Genomic DNA, 12,546 nt, shown 5'->3' on the forward strand with positions numbered 1-12,546 from the left:
CAAATTTACCTGTATTTTTTCAACTTTTAGTAAATGACTGAAACTACAAAGATGTCAATATTGTCCTAATGAAACTGTAATATTGAACGCATAAATATCCCGAAACAGCAAAACTTCATTCAACCTTGCCAGTTAGCAATGATAATGGTTGTGTTTTGTTAAGTAGGTAGGTATACTAAAATATACGTATTAAAATGTTTTCTAATTTTGACTATCCCTATTTTAAGCCACTGCACCTAGGAATTGAAAACAGATTTTATTTATAGTAATCACACAATCGACTTCAATACAAACTAAGGCAACAGTAGTTTATATTAATATGCCTAAGTGTATATAAAAGCAACGTAAATTTATTTTCATTATAGTTTGATGAACTAATTATTACACAACCTAATGGCAAAACTTAACATGAGATCACTTTACGCTAAGTGAACCTTTTATGTTTAATTTATGTTAGAAGAAATAAAATATAAATATATAGACTTGTGTCTCTAATTTCTAAAATCTACATTGTACACATAAAATTCATATCGAAATCTAATAACAACAAACCCGCAATTTTAGAATATTTTAAACATTACTACGTACGCCTCCCCATGTATACAACTTTAATAATTTTAGCTAACTACTATCAAATAACATTTGGACATTACTGTGTACGCCTCCCCATGTATACAACTTTAATAATTTTACCTAACTACTTTCATAAAACAATTCTATAAATAGACCAAAATATATTTTCATAAGTTCTAGTATTTAATCGCGTAAAAAACTTGTAAAAGCTATGACTAACATGGCATACGCATAAAAATTGTTTTATAGAAATAAAATCATTAAAAAAAAGTTCTTCAATCACTCAATAACTCTATTCCAAAATATGCTATCCGTCTTCACGTCAACAATTGTGTTGCTATAATCGACCGTTTACACAAATCAACTATAACAACAACTTTGATCCAAAACAAGACATATAACTCACAATGAAACTAGTAACGATAATCAAATTAATAAAAACCGAATTAAATAGACTCGCGGCATAATTACATAAATATACGAATTATTATGAAATATACATAATATATTAAACTTTATCCTGGTCTCATGGAACCAATCGCATTAAATATACGAATTATTATAAAATAATAAACTTAATCCTGGTCTCAGACAACAATTTTAACAAATATACGAATTATTTTAAAATAATAAACTTAATCCTGGTAACTACGGCACCAATTGTAACACTCTCCCCCCTCTCTCCTCAACTAACCCTAATTTACCCTACTTAGCTAAACCTAGACTTGCCTAAAATACTAAAATTCCAATAACAAAATCTAAAAGTCTAAAAACCTTAAAATACCGCAAACCGTAATTACCTTTACTAGTTAATATAAAATAATGCAAATAACCTAAATAAATACTAATTAAATAAGTTAATATCTTGAATTGGATCAGTAGATTGGCCAAATGATCGTTTAGTGTTTATGTAGGACCCTTCGTCGTAACCGCTAATAGTAACCAAAATCCTTTTCGCATAATAGGAAAGAGTTATGAATTATACGCCTATAAATCCTAATAAAATTAAGTAATTATTAAACCGTGAATTATGTCAGAGTAATAAGAAATATCATTGCAGGTTATAGTAATGTTTGACTTAATCAGATTAAGTCTGTAATAAGATGTAATCAATAAGTCAATAGTAAGTATGTCAAAATCAAATAAGTCTGTAGAATGTCATAGTTAAATTGTCAATAAATTATGTCATAGTCAAATTGTCAGTAAAGTATGTCAAAGTAAGTAAAGTCTGTCAAATGTCATAGTCAGTTGGTCAAAGTACAACTACTAATAAATGTCACAATATTTTGTTTTTGGGGTATAGATATCGCCCCGCCTCCGCGACACCCGTGATCATCATCCAGTTGCAGGTCAGAATCCCCGCCCCAGTTCTGAAGGAACTATATTGTGGTCCAGAAGGGACATCTTTTAATAATGACAGGTCTATTCCATCATTCGACCATGTCGTTATTTGTGACATTTTTCGTCATAAATGAGAGGACATCAAAGGGACAATTTAACATAACAAAATACTGGTAGTAGAGCAGCTGCATTTGATCCACTCAAATTCTCCAGAATACTGTAATTTTGTAGTATACGTATTTTAATATTCAATGAAATGATATTATCCAAACTTTAATTGTAGTCATTTTGAATCACACTTTCGGACCAAAATAATCTACGATCGTGCATCTGCCTTGATCCTAGCCCGGATAAATCACTCATTGATATAATTTCAATAATATATGACCCCGTATTTTTAAGGTCAAGTGTGAAAATCACAGATAATCTGCAGAAAACAGAATGTAATCGTCATACAAACTGCCAAGGGACAGGCAAAACAAATATTTATTTGTAAGCAAATTGATTCTACAATACTACATTATATTGTGGTTATTTACTTTAGTTTTTCCCACAATATATTTCTACCAGTAGCGTTGCAAAGGAACAAATATATACAGTCATGTCATAAGTCAATATGTCAAGTTTGTCAATAAGTCATAAATAAATATATGTAATAAAATCCTAACAATCCCTAATCCCACACTACATCCTAGCTAACGCTAAACTGAAGTTAACCCATAAACCCATAATAATGAACAACAAATACAATAAAATAGCCATAAATGTATCGAAAAGGAACCTAGCTACCTACTGTAAATATCTAATGGCTTTGATATATTAAAATTATAAATCTAGATCAATCCTACAAAAGCCCTAGACCTGATAAATAAAAACCCTAACCTAACAGCTAATCTATCCAACTATTCTACCGATATATTTGAAAACTAGCATCCCGGGATGCACATTTAATTTACTCGCGTAATTACTCAATGTGCAATGAGTAATTTCTATGCTATAGCTAACTAAGACGAGTGGAGACACCTCGTTTTAGACCTATAAATCCTATTTCTCCGTGTGCTAGCCATACTTCCACACAGTGGATTGGGACAGCAGAAGTAAGGCCGGAAAGGGGTAATATAAAAGTGAATATATAAGTATATAGATACGGGATAATTGGACTAGAATCTGGCTTTTTTAAGAAGTCTAGATGACAACCCAAATCTTCCAGATCCTAGGGGGTGACCCTGTCTTAATAAATGCAGGAACTGCCAGGTCCCCACCTGGGTTTTATCAAAAACACCGCAAGTTAGTAATTTGGACTATAGTTGACACCGTGAGGTTACCCGTCCAACTTACTAACCCCCCAACACTATGTTGGATCGGAACTAGTTCTCTCTACCCCATAAGAAAGATACGAAATAACTCACGAAACTAAATTTTTAAATTAATATATAGAGTATTCCAACCAAGTTCATTTCAGTGCTAAATATCACTAAAATAAACCAGGCCAAAACACTACATATATTAAACACAATTAAGTCACATACTAATTAATTTTCACTGGAAACAACTCAAGACTTTACAATCTTTAAGACTATTGATTTATAACTTAAACTTCACTTAGTATGTTCTCACACACTAGCGCTTGTCTGAGCACAAATCAATAAATAATTAAAATTCACTAAAAATTACAAAACCACTATGAACAATACTAACTTTACAATATTAATAAGTCTATTGATTTATAATTTAAACTTTACTAGTACAATATTAAATACTAGCACTTGTCTGAACCACAAATCAATAAACAGCACTAAAATAATTAAACACACTAAAATTAACACATTTTAAATGTACTTCTTTAAAGTTATTCAAGTAAAACCCCACAACAAATTACACTATATTATGCTCCAATCCAAACTCTACCAGCATCATGAGAAACTAGCAAAGTCCAGGTCAGGACACAATATAGGTAACCTAGATAGACCTAGCTAGAGAACCGACGTCCGACGATTTGCTTAAGGCCACGAAGAGTGATCTCGTAAGGGACTCTATTGATCCCTACCTTAGATCCCGTCATCCCTGCTATTTCCCACTTCCTTGTACGTCATTGGTTTCCCCATAACCAATACTGAATTTCATAATTTCGTACAGTCCTTTCACTAATTACACCTTATTTCTTAATTAAAATAAGGTCCAAATTGACCTACTTTTGGGTGTGGTTTAAACTATATCTTTACGTCTATGGGATTGACATTACAGTTTTTTTTATTCTAACCACCTTTGTTTTCTATATGAGCACATATTGTAGAGCTCCGCCCTTTCTTAATTCTTTATAATATGGTTCAAATTTGCATAGAATATTTTAACCAAAACAAACATTATTCATTCATTTTTACGACGACGTGTGAAATACGAGTCTACGCACTTGAAACATAAGAAACCAACCTGATCTTTAACAGATTTTTATACTACAAAAGCTTTATGACATTGAAATAAAGTTCAAATTATTTTATGAATAGATATCTTAATATATTCGTTTACCATAAATTACTAGGCCCTCCAAACTTTGTTTCTAGAATTTCAGACGAAATGGCCCACTTGAGATATGAGAAGAAATATAAATACTTAAATTACCGTGGGAGACAATATTGGAAATTTAACCGACTTAAAAATAGAACAATACTATGTTCACATTAGGGCTTCCAAATACCGGACTTCTTTCAATACCGGTATTAATACCGAAACAGTCTTCATCAATACCGGGATCCCGGGATCCCGGTATTGACTATAAATAGCTTAAAAAAAATGAGTTTTTTTTAAAGGCTCACTTTTACACCAGATATGTATGTCCTTAGCTTAGGATATTAAACAATAATCGCCATCTGCAATAATTATGTCAACCCTCCAGGTTGGCAATCATTTTATCCGCCTTGTTGACTTCACAAGTCATATTTTTAGTTGAACCTAATAATCAGCCAATAAATATTCTTTGGCACCAAAAATTCGTATGCCATTACAATTAATGTCTTTCTACTTTTTGATAAAATTTTAAGAACTAATTATATTTAATTATTATTAAATTATAGAAAAAAAAACACTTTTATCGTATCTAGTTTGCAGTGAATAATCTTACAATTACATGTACGAAATCTAAATATTTGGGTTCGTCTTTGACGTCTCGAGAAACGTGTCCAGGGTTTTCATTTTAAACTAATTAACACAAAAGTTATGGCCAGAAAACCAGTTTAAAGCCTAAAATTGTTCAACTTTGATGCCAAATATCTCGAAGGCAATGAACTTTGAAGTAAATTTAGGATACTAAACTGCAAAACGTAATTCAAGACCAAAAAAAGTGAGACAATGTTGCCACTGTAATAATTTGTTTGTAAAATAGTAAATTCCTTTTGATAAATAATGACGCTAAGATAATTTATTTATTAGTAATTTTACTCCTGCGAGTTAAAAAAGTACTTTTATATACTTATTTTTGCATTAATATAAGACGCGCTAGTAAAAAGTTGCAACATTTTCTTACTTTTTTTGGTCTTGAATTACGTTTTGCAGTATACATATATTGCTTCAAGCTGTTGTTGTTAATATAATAAGCTATAAAAAACATTAGAAAACTAAGGGATTCAGATCGAAGGTCATTCGCGTGGGGTGGCCCCTTAATATATCCAGAACATCAGAATTCATCACCAAATATTTATCTAACGCATATGCACAGATCTTGTTTCAATTAAATGATCTTCTTTAATTAAATTGGCAAGTTATCTTTTGATACAGCCGAATTTGACCATTTTAATAGATTTTAAACGTTATAATAGGCATATTTTCCTTGTTTTTGAAAATACCGGGATCCCGGTATTTCATTAAAAAATACCGGTATTGAAAAATCTGTTTAAACAGACGGGATCCCGGTATTTCGGGATCCCGGGATCCCGGTATTGGAAGCCCTAGTTCACATATAATGTTAACATGGAAAGGAGCCTCTGACATGTTACAATATCTGTGAAAATTTCAGCTGTCTAGCAATCACAGATCACGAGATACAGCCTGGTGACAGACGGACGGACGGACGGACAGCGGAGTCTTAGTAATAGGGCCCCGTTTTACCCTTTGGGTACGGAAATACAGATCACAATCAGCGAAGGAAGGAGGGTCGCGAATTTCATTTTTCTTTCCAAGACCGGGCTCGCAAACTTTTTCTTTACGCACATCCATTTTTAGGGTTGCGTACCCAAAGGGTAAAAACGGGACCCTATTACTAAGACTCCGCTGTCCGTCTGTCTGTCTGTCTGTCCGTCTGTTTGTCACCAGGCTGTATCTCATGAACCATGATAGCTAGACAGTTGAAATTTTCAGATGATGTATTTCTGTTACCGCTACAACAACAAATACTAAAAAGTACGGAACCTTCGGTGGGCGAGTCCGACTCGCACTTGTCCGGTTTTTTTGTGACATCTCAATGTCATCCAAATTTTCCCTTAGGATATTGCCATAGGTATTATTTACAACAAAGTTTCACTAATTTACAATTATATTAAAAATATTCATCAAAACGCGTATCGCATTATCGAAAGCAAACAAGGAATTTATGAAAATCTCTGCCAAGACGAAGAATGAAGATGAATATTCATAACGAGTCACGATCCCAGCACGCGTGCATGACGAGGATTGACAGTGTCAACGCTTAGACGAGTCTTCAATCTTTAATGACATTTTGAAATAAAATAAAATAAGTATTGTTGTACAATCGACTCATTGTCAGTCTCACAGTAAAGCGCGCGGTTGTTTTATGTAGGTAACGATAAACGCAGCGTAGAACGCATGCGATCATCGTAAATCGGAATGTAGGAAAAATGATAATGGGCTTCCCGCTGCGTTTACCGCGTAAAATAATGTAGGATGGTCATTAGATTAGGTATCTGATGCACGGCAGCGGCAAAAAATCTATCATATTCCTATTTTCTTGCGGGAATTCATTCGAAAATCCGTGAAATTAGACTTTGTTTACAATGATATAAAGTCTTTTCAGTGACTGATCCAGGCGGTTTTGTATTTGGTCGGTTAACCAATTAATGTTATAACTACCCGAAAGTGTACAAATTCTTTTTTACTTTGCCAATACCTAAAGATACAGACTATAGATAAAACCATCGCGTCGTGCGGTAAAATCAAGGTCAAATATTACTTCCTCTCTTTTTCTTTAGACTCTAATCGTAATGGATGGTTAAACAAATTAAATATTATAATCAAATAGTCATATACGAGTATGAGTGACTAGTAGTCGGTATACTAGCTTTTAACATAGTTATTGTAGTTCAGAGAATGAAAGAGATGTCAAGCGCTAACTTTTCATCCTTTTAATCGTCGCTTCCCAACCTTTGTCTGAACAACAAAGAACTGTTGATCCAGAGAACCCAGCGAACATACATTAAACATGTGTTATCTTCTCTAACTACGCATTTAGCTAGGAAAACAAACTGAATATATTTATATACAATCTACAATGAATACGCCATATTTTTAGATAGCCAGCCGATGTTTTGATGTTATTTTTAGATATCATGTTCTAGTTATGGGGTCTTTAGTTTAAGTACCTATTTAATTAAAAATCAGGAAAGGTAGACCAAAACAATTAATTAACCAAAGCCATTTAAACCCGCGAGTAAGTGAACTCCATCACGGGTCAAAGACTGGCCAAGCCGGCACATTTACAAACCATCGAATCGATCGACTAACAATCGACAACGCTTCAGCGGCCTCAATCGATACAATGACAGTGCTGGGACGACTTAAATCTGTGTGATTTTGAATTAGAACGACAAGCGGGCTTTGAATATTTCTATCGAAGTGGATTTCGAACCGTAATCCTTTCGGCCGAGAATTGGTTTTGATTCACCTACACATGCTTAGGTATACAGTCTGGCAAAATTGTCAGTACAAAAACGCAACCAATTTGAAAAACGTAAGCGTGAACTATATTTTCCATAATGTCAATATCCAGGGAGGAAAATCGGAACTACGTTTGTATGGAGAAGTGGTCATCCACTATCCTCTTAAGGATAGTGGCTTCAAAGAAGACAAAGTTCTAAACCATTGACTTCACAAGGCCTTTCTATATCCACCGTGGTCAACGCTCGGCCGGCCTTCTCGCTCCAGTGCTCGGTTCAGACACCTTTCCACTAAGATAGCTCCGTAGAGCGGTACAGAGCGATTGACATGCCATTGTATGTCCGCAGGCTCGACATAATATATATGTTTAACTGTAGATCAAATACTATACCAGGAATCTCTGGTATGTATTATATTTTATCAACTGTAACTCATCAGCAATTGTTTAGTGTTTTGATTTTGGCGCTTCGGCTTAAGAGATAGTGCCGAAATTTAAGAAAAAGGTCGACGTATTAGTACACTAGGTTTGTACGTATGCACCACCAGTTATTGGAAACTGTGGTCAATTGGTCATCGTTTCGATAACCGACCAACGCCAGTCTTGTGTTGCTAAACAGCCTCGCTCTGCTCGCCCATTTAGTCACACTCGCTCGGACTGCAATTCCCTATTGGCCCGGATTTTGTAGTAATGATGATAATTCCTCAGAGCCAATAGGGCTTCTCGAAGAGTTTTCCACTGGTCACGATCTTGATCGACTCCTTTCAACAGTTGCAACTTAAGGGGCCCACTGATTACCAGCTCACCGGACGATATCAGCCTGTCAGTTAAACGCAAAGTTTGACAGCGCCGAACAACTGACAGGCTGATATCGTCCGGCGAACTGGTAATCTGTGGGCCCCTTATTATTCCAGCCGAGACCTTTGGAGTCAGCCTCCTTCTCAACTGATCTTGCCTTTCTTTTACTTTCGAAAGTGCATATTATTTTGTGAAGTGGATTATTTTTTGACTTCCTGAGACCCAGGAAGCGTTTGTTGTGTATTTGAATTTGTAAAACTTAGTTATATATTCAATAAAAGTTAAAAATAAATTGTGGGATATGTTCAAAAATTTGTACTCGGGGTCTGGTAGGTCTAGGGGTAGATTAAATAGAGTCAGGCCAAGCAGCTAACTCGGCAGCGATTTCGATAGCACAGACTGTGCAAGTGTTATTTTAAACTTCATAATTTCGTAGAAGTTTATGTCTGACTCTAGCACATTAGTTACTACAGAGGACATAAGGAATTGCCGGCGAAGTAATTATGAGCGTAGCGAGGCCACAACCCCATGTTTCGCAGCCTATTATCAAGAACATAGAGACAATATTTATGCGCATGTTTGAGAAATAGCAGATTGTTAACCAAGGGTTGAAAGGCACCCATTTCTGTCGAGGTAGTTTGACTCTTTTCAGTTTCACTGCGTTCGAGCGCCAATACTGCCAATAGTCCGAGACGGAAATGGTGCCTTTCACCCGAGTTAAACACTCTATTTTTCATATCGAATGCGAGGAAACCAAACAAGACAAGACAATTTTGCAAAATCAGTAATTCAACTATGTACTTACCTAATAGACTAACGGCCATGTTTTTTTCCTTAGGACTTACTTGCAATCGGAGACTTTACATGTGTGAAGATAAATAACCCCTAGCGAAAAACATTTAGATTGCAATATTTACGAAAAAACACATATTTTAACAAACTGCAGTATTTTAAAATGATTTGTTCATTATTAATATGTAATATGAAAATCAGCGGGATTGCCTCTTAGGTACTTTTGAATTTTTTACTTTTTCGTTCTAAAAGCTGTAACACACTACCGCACTAAAAATATTTTAAGAATTTATTTATTTTTTAAATAACAATTATTGATGAGTGAAATAAGCATTTTTATCTTGTATTTTAATTTTATTTCCATGAATATAGTGCTAAATTACTTTAAAACCCTATTTAATAATAACGTACAAACGTTTAACTGTGGCTGTATAAGATTCTGCCTTTGCTCATTTACGTAAGTGTAAGGTTTAAAAAAATATTTTGGTGTATTCCTTTTGGTTCCCGCCTTATGTAATCGAGTAAATACAATTCAACATAAGAAATCAAGAATAATTTTATTTTAATAATTTACTTACATCATTTTAGCGCTAGAGTAGAAACGTATCCGTTTCTGCGCACTTTTTAGAACAACAACGACCTCTGGTATAACCCACTTTCAGATCAGAGCATGAGATATGAAAACTTACTTTTCACTTCTCATGCTCAAAAAGTGCACCTTTATGTCGTGCGTAGACGACATAAAATCGCATTTTATGCTCTAGAGCATAAAGTAAAATCATCTATTACGACCCTTATTGACTTAGCAATAAAGTCCAAATTCTGCCATACAAACTGCCAGCCCTGCCGGCGCGCCCCCGACCGGCGCTCTCCCGATCGGCGTGCCCCGCGCCTCCGACCGGCCCAAGAACAATTTTCTTTAGTCTTGAATAAATACGTTAAAATAACCTAAAATATTTGATTTTTTGTATATTTTCCTCGCAATCGAAGTGAAAAGCAGAGTGTACAACAAGGGCATAAATGTCCATTTTTACCCTCGTCTACTATTTTGGTCTTCGCTTCGCTCAGACCAAAAAATTGCCTCGGGTAAAAATGGGTCACTTTATGCCCTTGTTGTACAATCTACTATATTGTACTTACTTACTTATTGTATTTTTTCAGAGGCTGGCGGCGTGTGTGGAGCGCGCGGCGCGGGGCTTGGGCGCGCGCGGCAGGTGACCGTCGGTGTACGCGGCTGATGTGGGCGGCGGGCGGGTGCTGCTCGCGGCAAGCAGGTGGGCACATTTACATACAAGCCTGTAAGGCGGTCTTATAGGGCCACCCCATACTAGCATCTTTTGAGCGGCGGCGTCTAGTCAGCGCTATGGAAAATGGCGTGGCGTAGTTGCGCCAACGTTGCATCGAGCAACAGCCATAGAGTTGGTTAGACGCCGACACTCGGGAAACACTAGTGTGGGGTGGCCAAGGCGTGCAAGCGAGGCATGCGCTGTATACGTGCAAAGCGCTCGTTTACACACCATGAGAATCAGGGTGATAACCGCGTAAGAGAGATCCCACACTAAGCGTCTCCGGAGCGTCGGCATCAAGTCGACTCTATTTTCCATAGCGCTGTCTACACGCCGACGCTCAAAAGACGCTAGTGTGAGGGCTCTCTGAGGCAGAGATGTGAGGAGACGTGCGGAGCTTTGGTTACAACCAATTACATTCCATTCCTTAGATTACAATCCAGCGGAGCTGATAAGAGATATACTATTCATCTCCTCTCATTTCTCCTCATTTCCGCGTCAGTGGAAAGTCAGCCAACATGTCTCCGCGCGGGACTTGACAAATATAGATCTTAGTCGACGGGTGACGCTTTAGTTTATTATGTTGTGGAAACTCAACGTTTAGCAGGTTGATTCATATCGTACTCGCCAAGTCACAGGTCTACTTTGTAGAGGTAAATACTTATCATTCGCAAAGACATTGGGTTGGCAAATGTCAAAAGTTTTTATACCTAGATGGCGCCAGCCTATCTCTAGTTTTATTCTATAAGATTTGGCTTGACAGATAAAACCCTTGCTGGCGCTATCTGTAAAATACTTTGACCGACCAACCCCATTGCAAGGGGTGCCTCTGCCTGGTAACCGGGCTCAGTCAGTGTCATACTCATAGTCATATCATACTACTTAGGTCAAGTCGAGATTATAGGTAACCGACATTTATAACATCCGCTAGGCAACAATATTCTTAAAAAATCGGGCAAGTGCGAGTCGGACTCGCGCACGAAGGGTTCCGTACCATACAAAAAAAAAACAAAAAAAAAAAAGCAAAAAAAAACGGTCACCCATCCAAGTACTGACCACTCCCGACGTCGCTTAACTTTGGTCAAAAATCACGTTTGTTGTATGGGAGCCCCATTTAAATCTTTATTTTATTCTGTTTTTAGTATTTGTTGTTATAGCGGCAACAGAAATACATCATCTGTGAAAATTTCAACTGTCTAGCTATCACGGTTCGTGAGATACAGCCTGGTGACAGACGGACGGACGGACGGACGGACGGACGGACGGACGGACGGACGGACGGACGGACGGACGGACGGACGGACGGACGGACGGACGGACGGACGGACGGACAGCGAAGTCTTAGTAATAGGGTCCCGTTTTACCCTTTGGGTACGGAACCCTAAAAAAGGCTTCAGCACATTTGGGCAATATTCAAGCGAATGATATGTTATTACTACTACGAATAAATACCTGTTACAAAGTATTCATTTGACCGACTAGGCAAAACGAACGGAAACGTATAATATAAACAAAGAAATATTCATCCACACACTCAATGAGGCTTTGTTTTTGTACAGGGTGTCCAGCGACAGAAGCCCGGTTTCAAAATTTGTTTAGTAAGAATTCACACATACAAACCATAACTATATATTTATTTTTCTAATTCAAATGTCGACCTTCGCTGCGAAGTTGCGAACGCACTACTCCAACCCTTTTCAACCCTTTTCGCATGTTTCGAAATTCGAAATTAATGCCAAATACCCCTTGCGGTTACTAAAGCGCGCGGTTGTTTTATGCGATAAACGCAGCATTGAACGCATGCGCCAACGGAATGTAGGAAAAAAAAACAATGCGGTTACCGCGTAAAACAATGTAGTGTCATTATATTATCTG

The 12,546-nt window shown here is 36.6% G+C and overlaps 1 protein-coding gene across 3 annotated transcripts in view; it reads left to right on the forward strand.

Moving 5' to 3' along the window:
• LOC134796412 (protein yippee-like) overlaps window positions 1–12,546 on the forward strand; it is an 87,162-nt gene that overhangs the window by 63,219 nt on the left and 11,397 nt on the right. For all 3 annotated transcript variants that reach the window (XM_063768614.1, XM_063768615.1, XM_063768616.1), the window contains one exon: window positions 10,547–10,659. In XM_063768614.1, the coding sequence (XP_063624684.1) occupies window positions 10,623–10,659 (37 nt within the window). In that variant the 5' untranslated portion in view covers window positions 10,547–10,622. Of the gene's footprint in view, window positions 1–10,546; window positions 10,660–12,546 lie in introns of those variants that run through there.

Source organism: Cydia splendana, chromosome 13, assembly GCF_910591565.1.
Source record: "Cydia splendana chromosome 13, ilCydSple1.2, whole genome shotgun sequence".
NCBI lineage: Eukaryota > Metazoa > Arthropoda > Insecta > Lepidoptera > Tortricidae > Cydia > Cydia splendana.